Genomic DNA, 16,578 nt, shown 5'->3' with positions numbered 1-16,578 from the left:
GAAAATTGTAGAGCTCACACATGGCTCACACAGGAGTTTTAAAAATAAAGTAGCGGGTCATTTACCTAGAATTCATATAGGTTTCATGTTTCTATAAGTATATTATATATTATCTAGTAATAAAATTAAAAATATTTCATTTCTGTACAAATTCTTGGGTTGTTTATTTGTTTGTGGCTTTAATCTTGATAATGTGTAGTGATTTACCAAAGCAATTACAGCCAAGTCATAGTCATTATGAGCTTTACAATAATATCTATATTACAATTCCAAATACATTTCATTTTCAACACTTGCATTGTTCGTAGCCTGGCGTCTAGCAAATCATTATTCACTGTAGTGTGCAACTACAATAATTAATAAGTTTGGTCTGAGTATTTGCATACAATGCAGCGGCCGCACGCGACTCGCTTTCGAAATGAACTTAGAAATCACTAACAATAATTACTTATGTCATTCAGAAAGCCACTGAATGATTGAAGATGTTTTGATCTATCTCCTGTCCCTTCATGCCTTTTATGGGATTCTCTTCGGCTTAATCTTTATCTTAACCCAAAGGCAACGCCAAACAAGAATATGGGATTTTGTTATCTACTACTAATGCATACCTACTAACAATATATGCAAAATTATAATTAATGCAATAGTGTATCCGTCTGCCTGTCTGTTACCTTTTCATGGTCCATCCGTTTAACCAATTTTGACAATACAGATATATTATTATCATCCTAAAGAAGGATTTTTTTTTTAATTTCGGAAAATGAAATGAGATTTTCAAAAACCTAAATCTACGTGGACAAAGTCGCGGGCATCATCTAACTTTGAAATTATTGAAAGAATTTGAACATAATTTCTTGAAAATATTTAATAGTTTAGAACTACTTTTAAAGGTTTATTGACGACAACAAAAAAAAAAACAGTAAGTAGAAAGTAATGTTTATTTAAATTTTTAATATAATTTATTATCTTAATAACTATCCTTATTAAATCACTGGGAATCATGACGCAAACAATAACTTATCCAGAAATCGACTGCAGAACTGAAGACCTTTTTAACCCCCGACCCAAAAAGAGGGGTGTTATAAGTTTGACGTGTGTATCTGTGTATCTGTCTGTGGCATCGTAGCGCCTAAACGAATGAACCGATTTTAATTTACTTTTTTTTTGTTTGAAAGGTGGCTTGATCGAGAGTGTTCTTAGCTATAATCCAAAAAAATTGGTTCAGCCGTTTAAAAGTTATCAGCTATTTTCTAGTTTTCTTGTAGAAAGAAGGTTAGATAACCCTTAGGTTCATAATATTCAAGTGTCAATTGACAAATGTCAAGCTGTCAAGATGGACGTTGCCTAGATATACATATTTATTTATTTGAAAATGATTTGTCGGGGGTGTTGAAAATTTTTAATTTACACTTGTATTTCATAAGTTCAATGGAAACTATGCAAAATGTAAACAATAAAAATTGACGCTTTGATCTCCATAGTTTACATTTTACTTCCTATTTCAATACGGCTACCAGCTACCTATTGTTTGGAAAAATTGGTTGGTTTTAGATAACCAAAAATATTTATTTACTCCTGTGTCTTGTCCCTCGGTACCTTCATCTCCAGTTTTATCATTATCTTTTACATTATGATCGATCTTTTAAGATAACATGAAACTGGAGTGTATCGTCATTTTTCTGTCTTATTTGTTTTCTTTAGCTTTAGTGACAACAAAAAAGGAACGTTTTTTCTTCAATTTCTAAAGCTATCAATATCAAGAAGGGGTTTCCATTTATGCTGATTTTTGAATAAATGTGTCCCAATAATTAAATTGAAACTGCTTTTGTTTTAACTCGAAAAGGATATTATACAGACACCCCACAGAATTTATAAAGATTAAGTATACTGTTCGATGTTTAACACTTAAACTTTGAGCTTGGTGAGGCGCGTGCAAAGGCTACTTTTTTAACTTGTTCTTTTAAATCGATTAGACTTTCAAAGCTTACAATCGGCGCTCGTGCGTTGAATTTATCTCCAATCACTATGATCCCTATTACTTAAGGCTTAAGGTCTGTTGCAGGTCTATTAGTGATCTTCGAATGAGCTACTATATTTCTATTTATAAGACCAATCGAGACCAGTTGCCGGTCGTCAAGTTAATTGTTGTTAAATACTTAATCTCATCTTGTCCGCCCGTATAACTGTTCAAACCAGTTCTGGTTGCACAAATAATTATTGTGATTTAAAAACCCTTGCTTGCCCCTTCGCTTTGATGTTGAAATTTGCGCTTTAAATTAGTTAATCATAAATTTTATTGAATACTTAAAGTAAAGTTTGTAAGAGCTGTTGCTATGTGGGTAGTTAGGTATAGTGTTATTATTAGGTATGTGTAAATACTCAATCATTTTGATCAAAACTTTGAAATACTTAAATTTTTCAAAGGATTTTTTTTTTTGGAACAAACTCAACCAGAATACCTATCATTTATTCATCTAATTTAAGATTTTCAGTTTGGGATCATTCTATAAAGGTATATATTAAAAATGATATTTAGAGAGACCTGAGAGAGATGAATCAATTTTGATATTAAAAATTTTAGGATTTAACTAAACTGGGTCATAAAAAAAAAATTACCACTTTAATTAAATCTGTCGACCAAAACATCTTTACTTTACAAATGATTTATGAAGTAGCAATTTAATTTATTCACTCCTAGATACAAGTAATCGAAACAGGATTCAAAATTCAAAAATCATCCATTCTACCTACTATTCCTCAGAAACTAAACTCGTTGGTACTTATTTCAATTATCCACTTCAAGTATTTTTTGTAGACTCATCGAGTTGCTCTCTCGGAATGAGTTTAAGGGATTGACGAAATTATTGAATTGACAAATCATTCTATGATTAATTCTATTCAGATTCAGTCAAGTTTGTTAGAACGTGATCTGTGGGAATTTCTGTTGTTTTTTCTGGACTGTCCAGTTTTGAGTCTTATTCAGTTTTAATGTTTTTGAACTTATTATTTTCTGTTGCTTAGACAATTTCTACCCATGAATTTTTGTATGTACGATTTAAATTTGTAGTAGTAGGTACCACTATAATTCATTTCAATTATTATCTTTGTCAAGAATTCTATTTACAGACTTATATTTTCTACTTTTTACATATTAGGCTGCGTCCGCTTCTAGACTTTTTTGAGAGCAGAATAGAATATATGTATTTTTATTCAAGAAACTTTTACAAGTGCTTTTGAATCGTAACTATAATTTACCACTGGTTTGGAATGCCGTTCCTACCGAGAAGAATCAGCAAGAAACTCGGTAGCACTTCATCACAGACCTACTTGAAAAAGCCTAACAAAACTATTCACTCAAGTAATTATAAAAAAGACCTGCCCTAATACTAATTGCCACATTAAACTTTAAAGCGCCCTATCTAAAACCACTGATAATACCTACTTATACTCTAGAGCTGGACTATTTTACAGATAGTAGGTGTAAAATCATACGAAAAGCCTTTTCATATATAGCACTAATTACTAAAACTGATCTGTGAAAAATCATCAAGCAAAATTTCAGGATATTTGAAAATTATTACACTTTATCCTACTTTATTTTTTAAATGCGCACGCATTGTCATTGGCCTGAACTAAGAGGGTGAAGATTGTCTAGGTAAAAATATTCGATTCGTTTCAGATAACGTTTTCGCACTTGCAATAAGTGAAAAAGTTCACTTACTGTGAAAAACCATTGATGAAATTTTAGAATCATCTGTGAAATTACTATGAATAAAAAAAATACCAAATGAAAATGATTTAAAGGTAGCAATAATCTCCATCTCTAGACTATACCGTATACAGTGTAGTATACACCATAGTTGACGTAGCTTATCTCCCATCGATGCTTGATTTATGGGGGTCATAAACTGACCGTTTTATAGTGGCCAAGTGTTTAATGACATAGCCTTGTTTATATTGAAACCAAGTGTCTATTGAAGTTTAGAGCTTTTATTTTATTGGATTCTTTTACTAAAGTTAGTGTTGAAAGTTTGTTTATGTAACGTCGGATTGATCTTAGCGATTTGCGATTTCTTTATTGTTTATTTATTTCAGAGAATTTTATTGCCATTATAATAAAGCTCAAATAAAAGGGGCTAATGCGGACTGGCAGACTTCACACACGCTTGAAAATATTAAATACTAGCTGATACCCGCGAGTTCGTTCGCGTGGATTTAGGTTTTTAAAATCTCCATGGGAACTCTGTGATTTTCCGGGATTATTTTTATTTTTCAGGTAAGTAAAATTGTAGTCACAAAGTAATAACAAATCAAGTCACATTGGAAATGCTATGTCAGTCAGTCTTATATTAGTTTACGGGATGTAAGCTACCTCTGTAGATAAATCGGTTAAACGGATGGGCCTTTAAGAATCCCGTGGGAACTCTTAGATCATCCGGTATAAAAAGTAGCCTATGGCCTTCCCCGGAATGTAAGCTAACTCTGTATCTTTCATCAAAATCGGTTAAGCTGTTGAGCCGTGAAAAGCTAGCAAACAGACAGACGGACAGACACTTTTTCGCATTTATAATAATGGAGAATTCTCAGCTATGCAGGTTTCCTCACGATCTTTCATCATTAAAGTAAGTTATGTATTAATCAATTGCTTTAAACGATGAAATTATGAAAAGTTAGCGATCGAACTTCGGATCTCCGTAACATTAAACCGAACGAAGCTTTAACCACTAAACTATCACCAGTTTTTTCACGGTTTGATCAGTCTACAGAAATGCGCCTTTTTTGCAGAAAAGTCGTTCGAAATCATTTCCCTATTAATTTTTTGTAACCAATCACATAAGTACAGCTGTAGTACACTCCTCTCGCAATGAAACGCTAAGAAATTACACACACAGGTCCTTTAGACCCCTCATTATCTTATCCTAAGCCCTAACCCGTTCATTATTAGAATTACATACGTATTAGCAAATCAAAGTACCGCAACCCATGTCAGGTGGTGAAATAGGGTTGGTTATTTTCCGTGATCCTTAATTAGTATTTATCAGATACTACAAAGTAGGTATACCTAAGCGGTATTAGCCTAGTACATAGTTAGGAGGTTGGTCTTCTATTCGATTGATCGAGGGGCCGGGGTACGATCCCAGACCTCTAACTTTACAGAGTTACCTACATTATGTGCATTTTAAGCTATTCCCTATAAAGAGAAAATTTCAATTTGATAACTTCACGCGCTCCTAAGAAAAAGGATCTTGACAGACAGACGGACACCGAAGAGATCCTAAAAGGGTTTTCTTTTTTCAGCGTTTAAACTATCGTAAGTGATATCACACTAATATTATAAAGGTGAAAGTTTGTATGTGTGTGTGTGTGTGTGTGTGTGTGTGTGTGTGTGTGTGTATGTTTGTTACTCCTTCACGCAAAAACTACTGGACGGATTTGGCTGAAATTCGGAATGGAGATAGATAATGTCCTGGATTAGCACATAGGCTACTTTTTATCCCGGAAAACCAAAGAGTTCCCACGGGATTTCGAAAAAACTAAATCCACGCGAACGAAGTCGCGGGTATCAGCTAGTTCCCTATAAAGAGAAAATTTCAATTTGATAACTTCACGCGCTCCTAAGAAAAAGGATCTTGACAGACATACGGACAACGAAGAGTCCTATAAGGGTTTCTTTTTTCAGCGTTTAAACTATCGTAAGTGATCTCTGTGATAAAATTCTGAAAGTTACTGAAAATATACGAAATAAAGGATACGGAACCAACAGCGGATAACAATGAAATCATAATTAGACCGCAAGCAGTAGAATATATAAAACCATAAGGTTGCAAGCATTAATAAATAGTTAATCACTAAGTTACAAGTTATACTAATTAATAACACCTTTAATATACCCTAGTACCCATAGCACCTATAGTAGGTACGTAATATAGTATAGTATGGTATCACACTTGACACTAATATTATAAAGGCGAAAGTTTGTGTGTGTGTGTGTGTGTGTGTGTGTGTGTGTGTGTGTATGTTTGTTACTCCTTCACGCAAAAACTACTGGACGGATTTGGCTGAAATTTGGAATGGAGATAGATAATATCCTGGATTAGCACATAGGCTACTTTTTATCCCGGAAAATCAAAGAATTCCCACGGGATTTCAAAAAACCTAAATCCACGCGGGCGAAGTCGCGGGCATCGGCTAGTAGTATATAATATAATATATAGAATAGTATAGTAAGTACCTACCAGCTAGGTAGATACATAGCACAATAAAACCAGTAGGTATACTGTACTGTCAACAAGTAACCACGCAAAGAAAATCCATACCACAATAAAAACTACAAATGATAGTTGAATATATAAATAATAATAATAGTATAGTGGATATAACGTAGGATCTAGAAACACCTGTGTTACGCATCGAATGAAAAAAACCTTCTGGGCTGAGATAGAATTGTATGGACCTACTTTTTAACTGATTTAATAAAGTTGAAAACTAAAACCCGACTGCGATCATCTTAATAAACACTGAAATATTATTGTAAAATTGTTTTTCTGTTGCTCGGTATATTTTAATGTTGTAGTACATTTACATTTATGAACTCAGAATTTTTTCCTCTTTCATTTGATATTCCACTCGATACAATAGCAAAAAAAAATTTTTTGGAGACCCCCACTTTTTTTCATGTAACATCCGTTAAATCAATTTTTTCGTCACCCGGACCTTTACGACCCATCGATTGACACCTCATTCATCAAAACCGGCCTAGTGGTTTAGGCGCTACGGTGGAACACACCGAATCTGGATACAAACATACATACTTACATGCATACATGCCTACATACATACATACATACATAGACTGCTAAAATCATAACCCTTCCTTTTGGCTTTGCCGTAGTCGGGTTAAAAAGGTGGTATTATTTATCTTCAAAAAGGCGTAGGTAAAAACCTGTAGCACATCCTGTAGAACTAATCTAAATCTACATAATTAAAAATGAAATATGAAATAAAAATAATTTTTATTCACTTAAATTTTACAAGTACTTTTGAACCATAAAATGCATCTACCACTAGTAGTATTGGTATATACCTACTTACTATATACTATATTATAAATGTGAGTGTGTCTGTCTGTCAATCTGTCTGCTAACTTTTTACGAACCAACAGTTTAACCGATTTTGATGTTTGGTACAGAGAGCTTACATCCCAAGGACGGAAAAAAATATCCCGGAAAATCAAAGAGTTCCAACGAGATTCTTAAAGGCCTATCCGTTTAACCGATTTATATGTTTAATACGGATGTAGCTTGAATCCCGGAGAAAATGAAACAGTTCCCACGGGATTTTAAAAAACCTAAACACGCGGACGAAGTCGCAGACAGCATCTAGTTAATTATAAATCACACGAGATGATCTAATAATAGCAATATGTATCACGTGTGATAACAATAGTAAACAATACTTATGTAACGCGAAACGCAAGTGTGCGGTTACTCATCCAACCGTATCCACTATAGGATAGTCATTGCACTTCAGAGCGGGACAGCTGGTCTCCTGTCTCGCTCGCACCGCGGCCGGTCCTGCACGTGTGTCGAGACTAGGGTTGCCATTCTTCTGGGCTTCCCTGGATTTCTCCTATACAGATAGAAAACTATAATGCACACAAAACAAGAAAAAACACAAAGAAACTATAAGCTACTCTCTTCGGCGGTGCTCCCATTAGATTACAACATGGGGTTAGTCAAAGTCAAAGTCATTTATTCAAATTGGTACTATTTTACACTTTCTGAGTGCCAAACAATGATGTAGTGGTGATAATTAATAACGTTAAGTTAAAACTTAAGCTAGAAGTGTTCCAAACGCGCCCAAGTCTGAGAAGAGCCCACAACAAACGCAGCCGGGAATTTTTTACTATCACCACTAATTTACAAAATCACCTATACTTATTAGAACTATCAGAGCTTTTTGGCAAGTCATTTCCAAGCTTTCTTATCATTTAAATAAATCATTACGATAAATAAGTAACTAGGTATTTTCGGCTTCTACGCTTGAAAATCCAAGGTTTTCTAGTTACTCGTCCTAGTGTCAAGACTAAAATCTTGAAAGATGGCAACCCTAGTCAAGACTCATGACAAAACGGGTTTCGCTTGAGGACGGCACAAGATTTTATTAATTTGTGTTTCTTATTCTGGCTAGCTTTTGCCCGAAGCTTTGGCCCAAGCTTTGGCCTAAATACCTACTATGTCTAACTCTATGCTGTGCCATCTTTCTACAGCCTGAACTACTCTTAACTGCCTTGTTGATCTGGTGGGATAGAATAGAATAGAACAGAATAGATTTTTATTCAAATAAACTTTTACAAGTGCTTTTGAATCGTCAAAATAATTTATCACTGGTTTGGAATACCGTGTGCTTGTTATTTGTGGCTTGTTTATTAGGCTGCAAATCACGAGAATCCAGGATCTGGGTTCAAATCCCAAGTCAGGCTAAAAAAAGTATTTACTGGGTAAATTCTCAATAGAAACTCGAAGTAGAGAAGTTTGCGATGTTCACCCAAAGCCCAAAGCTGACATGATCCAAACTTCATAGTTGCTGATTGTCCTTCCCTGTGTTGGGAACAATACGCAGAGAAACTTTCAGCATTTATAAATAATCGGCTAAGTGCGAGTCAGACTCGCGCACCGAGGGTTCCGTACTTGGGTATTTATTCTGACATCCTGTACGATAAATCAAAACTACCATACATAAAAGTAAATAGAAATCTGTTTTTAGTTATCTTACTTTGAAAATTGAAATACATTTTAATTTTTTTTTTAATGATGTAACCACAAATTCACGGTTTTCTGATTTATCCATGTGCTATAAGACCTACCTACCTGCCAAATTCCATGATTCTAGGGCAATACAGACACACCTGTTTTATGTAGTACCTATGTAAAGATTTCACCTTCATAAGTTTCCTGGTACGCTGGTAGTTGTGTCATCGATCTCCCTGATAACAAATTGCTCCCCTTTGTTCTGTCGAATGTTAATTTTTTTATTTTTTATGCATTTGTTATGTAGGCATGTCTCCTCGTTTTCTAAAAACCTGGTTTTCCTTGAACTACAATAAAAAAATCCGATTTTTATATAAGAGTACTTAATTTTTTAAAAAGATAAATTTTGGAAAAATGGCTATTCTGACCTTTAAATATAAAACAAAAACATCGCTCGGTCGAATAAGCAATATTATATTGATTGATTGAATAGCCCGAGACTGACTTTCTCTACAAAATATAATAAAAATAGTAAAAGAATTCTTGGACCATAAAATTTCATATCGTATTCACTATTTTTTCAAATTCTCAAATGGATGGCTATCAATAAATCTAATTTTTTTCCTAACTTATTTTCCTCCAAATCTACCCAGAAACTATCGAGAATATCATTTCCTTTTACTCAAATATGACCTCTACTACTATTGTTTTAAAACCTAATTTCCTTCCACACTATTATCCTTTCGCCAACCGTACAATCGCCAGAAGCCAAATGCTACTGTAGACCATTTTTAATCAACATAATCGATTCTTGGATAGCTATTAAACATTTTGCTTTTATTTACTGCTAGTATTTAGTTAAGGGAACAGGTTTTGGAATTGCTCCGAGCTTAGTTTTTAAACTGTTTTGATATTGTGAATACTATGTTGCCCATTATGTTATTTCTTTCCTGTTCTCTTTCTTAACTAAGTTGTAGTTTATTAACATGTTGGAAGAACTATGTTAAAACGTTATTGAATTTCCGCTTGATCCATTATTTATGAACTAATGTGGAACTAGTCTATTCCCGCGACTTCATCCGCGTGGACTACACAAATTTCAAACTCCTATTTTACCCTTTAGGGGTTGAATTTTCAAAATTCCTTTCTTACCAGATGTCTACGTCATAAAACTATCTGCGTGCCTTTCAGTCCGATCCGTGCAGTAGTTTGAGCTGTACGTTGATAGATCAGTTAGTCAGTCAGTCAGTCAGTCATTAGTCAGTCAGCTTATGGTTTTATTTATACTTATAGAAGACTAACTTCTAGAAGATTTTGAGATGTGATGAAGATCAATTTTACAACAATTCAAAATTTTGTATGAAAGTCTGTAATTTTTCAAGTAGGTAGGTCATATCTCTGAATTTAGAATATGATGATGATGATTTTTTTTTGTTATTACTATTGTAATCCAATTTTTAATCCATTTTCCAATACAGAGCATTGAACAACCAATTTACTTTAAAAATTTTGTTCACAGATCGTCCCTACTCCGAATCCGACATAGAAAGAGCACCACCACCACTCCAGCAATGTCGTCGTTCAGCATCATCACCCCCCTTGACCTTGACCTTCGACAGTGACCTGGAGGACGACGTCTTCCTCCCAAGATCAGACCCTGGAAACGACAGGTTCTCGACAACTAACCTGGAGATATTTCGATATGGGAGGACACCAGCTGGAGTATTATTAAGTCCAAGGAGGGAACGGTCGTTTAACTTTTCGGTGACCAGTGAGAAGCATTGGAGAGATAAGGGGGGGACGGATGTGGCAGATGGGATTATAGATGCTGATGTTGTAAGTACTGATTTAGTTATTTTTTTATTCTTGATAGCCCACTGGACATCCACTGTTGGATGTCCACTGTTTGACGTCCACTGTTTGACGTCCACTGTTGGACATAAGCCTTACCTATAGAGCGCCACCACACCCGGTCCTCCGCCTTCCTCATCCAGCCACTTCCCACCAGCCGCTTTATATCGTCGGTCCATCGTGCTGGACGGCGTCCTACACTGCGCTTGCTTATACGCGGTCTCCACTCAAGGACTTTCCAGCTCCAACGGCCATCGCCTCCATCGGCTCCATCGGCAAGTTTTAAATAGGCCAGGTCAACGTAAATTCAAAAAACCGGCCAAGTGCGAGTCGGACTTACATACGATGGGTTCCGTACCATCGTACTTTACGTAGATTTTCATGGCTTATCCGTTAAGCCGATTTTGACGAAAGGTACAGAATTAGCTTGCATAAGGGGAAGGGCTTAATCACAGAATATTAAAGAGTTTCCACCAAATTTTTAAAAACCTAGATCCACGTAGACGAAAGTCGAGAGCGTTATCTAGTTCTAATTGGATATTTAAGTCAATAAAAATCCCATTTCCGGATTATAAACTAAAAACTTTATAAATGTATTAAATAAATTAGCAAAACAATATTATCTGACCGCATTAGTTACGCAATACGTGCGAAAAGTTAATATTTCTAACGAGGCTTTTCTAAAAACTCGCACGTGTTTATCCTTTGTTCGCGAGAATATGAATCATTGTTGAGTCGATGAACCGTGTATCATGCGTTGAGATACTATTATACCTACTAGTACAACATTACAACTGTATAGTACGCGACAGCTCGAGATGACAATCGGGGTATGAGGCGGGGTGACACCCAGCACATCCATGGAACCAAAAGCTTAATTTGCTATAATCCACCAAACCAAAGAAATTTGTATGATGCAACATGCAGCATGCGACATGCACCGCCCGCCCTCCCACTGATAAACATGCAGGAAAAGCCAGCCACCAAGCAAGCCACACGCACCACTCGACGCACGTTTCGCCCCGACACCGGAGCATCCTCAGGAGATATAGACCTTACAATGCCTAATTGCAAAGTGGATTTTGCAAATTAAGCTTTTGGTTCCTTGTATGTCATGGACTTCCGCAAAATAACGCCTGCTTCTATACTACCCAGCACATCACCCGCGCTATTCCGCACCGGGTTAGTGCGGGAGCCGTGCAGGTGTGCGGGGTGTCCCCACCGCAATTGCCATCCATCTGTCGCATACTATAGTAGTTCAGTATTTTATACAAATCTAGAATTAAGGTGTCGTTTACTATAGAGGTTTTCGTCATCACGATAAGGGTAAGAAAGGATCACGGTTGTTTTTTTAGGGTTCCGTAGGTACCTCAAAAGGAAAAAAGGTGCCCTTGTAGGATCACTTCGTTGTCTGTCTGTCTGTCGTGTCTGTTAATTTGGGGGAACCAAAACTATAGGTAGGTAATTTCCATTGATAGCGGCCATTTCAAATTTTTTAAAATTAATAATTGTTGATATAGCGGCAAAAAATAGATTTATTTCAACTCACTACCTATTATGGTTCACAAGATGCAGCCCGCTGTCAGACAGACGGACGGACGGAGTGTGAAGGCTTGCTATTAGTATTTTTAACTAGAGGATGCCCGCGACTTCGTCCGTGTGGATTTAGATTTTTATAGATCCCGAGGGAACTGTTTGATTTTCCGGGATAAAAAGTAGCCTATGTCCGTCCCCGGGATATAAGCTAACCCTGTACCAAATTTCGTTAGAATCCGTTACATTGTTGGGCCGTGAAAAGGTAGCAGACAGACAGACAGACAGACAGACAGATAGACAGACAGACAGACAGACAGACAGACACACTTTCGCATTTATAATATTAGTATGGATAAAACTTTATAAATTATACTACCAATTTGCAAAAGCAATATTTCTTCAACAAACAATTGCTATTCGGAATGATCAGGCGTTAAGACATTAATCCTCGTACATTGATGGGATGAGGCACTGCAATAATATAATTCCTTTAATGCCGTAATAAAATAAAAAGTGCTGACTGAAGCGGAAATTAAATCTTTCCAATACTCACCGGTTTACGTTCGAATAAAGTTTAGTGTGAGTGTTTTTGTTGTTATTATTGCAAATATAGAGAAGGCTCTTTTTTAACCCCATGGCACAAAAAGAGGGGTGTTATAAGTTTGACGTGGTGTATCAGCTGTGTATCTGTCTGTGGCATCGTAGCTCCTAAACGAATGAACCGATTTTAATTTAGTTTTTTTGTTTGAAAGGTGGCTTGATCGAGAGTGTTCTTAGCTATAATCGAAGAAAATCGGTTCAGCCGTTTGAAAGTTATCAGCTCTTTTCTGGTTTTCTTAGGAGGTCTTTGTGTCGGGGCTTTTTTTTAATTTTGATTTTTAAGCAATTGAATATCACTTGATTTAACAGTGAAGGAAATCATGGTAAGGAAATCTATATGCCTGGGAGTTCTCCATTATGTACCTACTCAAAGGTGCTTGACATCTGATAATCCACACTTGGCCAGCGTGGTAGACTATGGCCAAAACCCTTCTCACTCTGAGAGGAGACCCGTACTCTGTAGTGACCCGGCGATGGGTTGATATTAAGTATTATTATTGAAAGAAACTCTTTCTTGATTTGCATACTAAAATATCTATTCAACGCGGAAGTGTATTTCAATTGTCACCGTTCCACTTATCATTCTCGCATCGTGTAATACTGAAATTTATTTGCCCACAGATGCGCGTACGCATCTTGGCACGACGCCATAGAAGTGTTTATTTCTGATCGCAATCCAACTAGGACTCTGTGTCAGTGATGAAAACTCCTCTGATATTCACAATTTAATGTACTTTCAAATGGTTTTTAATACCTACCTCCGTTTTATATTAATTTACTAACTTATGCCCGCTACTTCGTCCGCCTGGACTATTTAAAAGGAGAAAACATTCCTTGGAATAGACTGAAAAAGGATTTTGAAATTCACCACGCGAATAAAATCTTATTATGAAATCAAATTTTATTGAAGGTATGTCTTCTTTAAGAAATACCAGTCATACAAAATTATTAACATAAAATATTACGCAATTCGTAAGTCGTAGACGTGCTATTTCACCGTTGAAGAGGATTAATTGGTTTTGTTTTGATGCAATTAGGTCATGGTGATTATGAACTATGCCAGTTACATACCATTTAGCGTAATTGGTGTTTGATATGAAAGAAAATCATTATTTAAATTAAGCTCGAGTATTAATGCGTAATGATTCAATCATATCATCAAAAAATTCTATTACAAAAATAATTTTGAATAAACTAACAAAATATGTAGAATTTAAAAATCTTTTCATTTGCTGTCAGTTAAACATAACAAGTGTAAATCAAAAATTTATTACACCCCGGACAAGTGAAGGTTACAGTAACTAGAAAAGAGCTAATAACTTTCAAACGGCTGAACCGATTTTCTTGGATTATAGCTAAGAACACTCTCGATCAAGCCACCTTTCAAACAAAAAAAACTAAATTAAAATCGGTTCATTAGTTTAGGAGCTACGATGCCACAAACAGATACACAGATACACACGTCAAACTTATAACACCCCTCTTTTTGCGTCGGGGGTTAAAACACGATTTATTGAAGCCATCTCCACACTTACCAACCGTCTTTGAAAGATGACTTTCACTCTCACTTTACGTTTAGAGTGAAATAAACTTATTTTAGTATTTAGTGCGGAATTAATTGCCCCACAAAACATCGGCCGTGGGGGATTTACGTATTTTACGTATTATTGGACGGATTTGATGGAAGCCGGGTAATAGTGACTCATTTCGTTGTAATGCTCAATAAAATGTTACAGTATAATGAATTGCATTGCTTTTTTATATTTTATAATGAACTAGCCGATGCCCGCGACTTCGTCCGCGTGGATTTAGGTTTTTCGAAATCCCGTGGAAACTCTTTGATTTTCCGGGATAAAAAGTAGCCTATGTGCTAATCCAGGATATAATCTATCTCCATTCTAAATTTCAGCCAAATCCGTTCAGTAGTTTTTGCGTGAAGGAGTAACAAACATACACACACACACACACACACATACAAACTTTCGCCTTTATAATATTAGTGTGATGAAATAGGTAATAGATCATAACTTTATTATTACTGTGCATTTTGAATGTCGAGTAAATATGTAGTTTTACGATTTTAGATAAATCATAGTAAGTAAGTACATGTTTTTTCTGTGCCAAAGGTCTATAAGTGTCCAAATGGACAAACTAACTTAAAATTACTATCTTACCAGTTACCACCATTTTCTAAACTTACTAATTTATAAAGAATTAAAATTTGTAAGTTTGTACGTAGGAAATAATCTATGGAAATACTGAAACAATTTTGAAAGTTCTTTGACCAAGCTACATTCTTCCTGAGTGACATAGTCTAAGTACCCATGCGGAATTCTACCCACCTGCCCGGCTAGCATGGGCAGTAGATAAAAATTATATCCCCCGATTATATCCACCGATGTCATAGAAATCAGTGGATATAATCGGGGATATAATTTTTATCTACTGCCCATGCTAGCCGGGCTGGTGGACCCTGGTGGACTAGGTACCCTAACTAGGCAAAACCGTGGCGCGTAGAAGTCTCTATTTAAGAGACCTATAGCCCTATTTTTCATTGATTTTGCGTCACCATAGCCTAGTATTTGACATATTATTGTCGATTCAGGATCAAACCGAGAGTTGACAAAAATTTGAGCATCGTCAGTTCACATTTCAGTATTGACATTTCAGCGTGCTGTGGCTATATTGTATGTTTGTATGTTTGTGCAGCTATAAAATCGTAAGGCCCAATACATATCCAGCTGTCATAACACCATTACTGCCAACGTTAATGACCGGGGCATAGCCAGACTGATGAGACATGGCCGTTTAAGGGTGGATTTATATTAGGATAGGGCATAGGTCACAGAGTTATACCATGACTAGAGATACCGCAAATACCCAGTTCTTATGGCGATTAATCAGTTAGCGATGATTCGGAATTCCTTATAGCGAATAGTCGAATATCGCCAAAGTTAATCGACTTTAAAAGACTTACCCATAGTACCTATGGGTAAGTAGGTACCAAACCCACACTAAGTATTAACATTATTAACAGTTTTACTATGCATATTATGCTATGACTTTATTGTATCTTTGTATGTTTTTGCAGCATTAAAATCGTAAGGCCCATGGCCATAATACATGGCCAGAACTGATGAGACATGGCCGCTTAAGTATGCATTTATATTAGAACAGGGCATAGCTTTATTGAATTCTAGCATAGCATAGGCACACAATAAAACATGATGGTTTATGAACTATGAAATGAAAATGGCACCCGTTCACGACAATTATTCAGTTTGGGACTTAACAGGGCACTCCCCGTCACTTACTCCATACAATCGAAGTTCCAATTTCATTTGAATATTAAGCAACCAAAGTCCATGAAATTTTGCAGACATATTCTAGAAACTAATATCTGTGCCTATGGTGTTTTAGATTTTTCTAAAAATATGAAATTTTAAAATTACAGGGGCTCAAAGATGTATGTGAATTTTTAAGACCGCGTAACTTTGAAACCAAATATTTTAACAGAAATCTGGTAAATCACAGGCATAGATATTAGTTTCTAGAATATGTCTGCAATATTTCATGGACTGTGGATGGTGTGTGTGTGTGTGTGTATGGAGCGAGTGACGGAGAGACCCCTCTTAAAAAACAAGCCAGGCTTCACCTACACTGGATGCGTCAAAATTGGGCTATGAAATGGCATGCTGATATTGTCCCTCACTGGCAATGACGAATTTACTGAATTGTAGCACAGCATACCTAAATAATAATAATATGAGAGCTTAAGAACTAAGTATGGAGAAAAATGGTGCTCATGCCACAGTTGACGACAGCTAACCGGCTTGGGACT

At 35.9% G+C, this 16,578-nt stretch overlaps 1 protein-coding gene across 1 annotated transcript in view; it reads left to right on the top strand.

The window, feature by feature from the left end:
• Window positions 1-16,578, top strand: part of LOC123876927 — a 144,116-nt gene that overhangs the window by 104,510 nt on the left and 23,028 nt on the right. The window contains exon 2 of the mRNA XM_045923352.1: window positions 10,270-10,586. Within this exon, the coding sequence (XP_045779308.1) occupies window positions 10,270-10,586 (317 nt within the window). The remainder of the gene's footprint in view (window positions 1-10,269; window positions 10,587-16,578) is intronic.

The sequence above is a fragment of the Maniola jurtina genome, chromosome 22 (assembly GCF_905333055.1).
Source record: "Maniola jurtina chromosome 22, ilManJurt1.1, whole genome shotgun sequence".
NCBI lineage: Eukaryota > Metazoa > Arthropoda > Insecta > Lepidoptera > Nymphalidae > Maniola > Maniola jurtina.
This window is presented reverse-complemented; position numbering and strand designations above follow the sequence as displayed.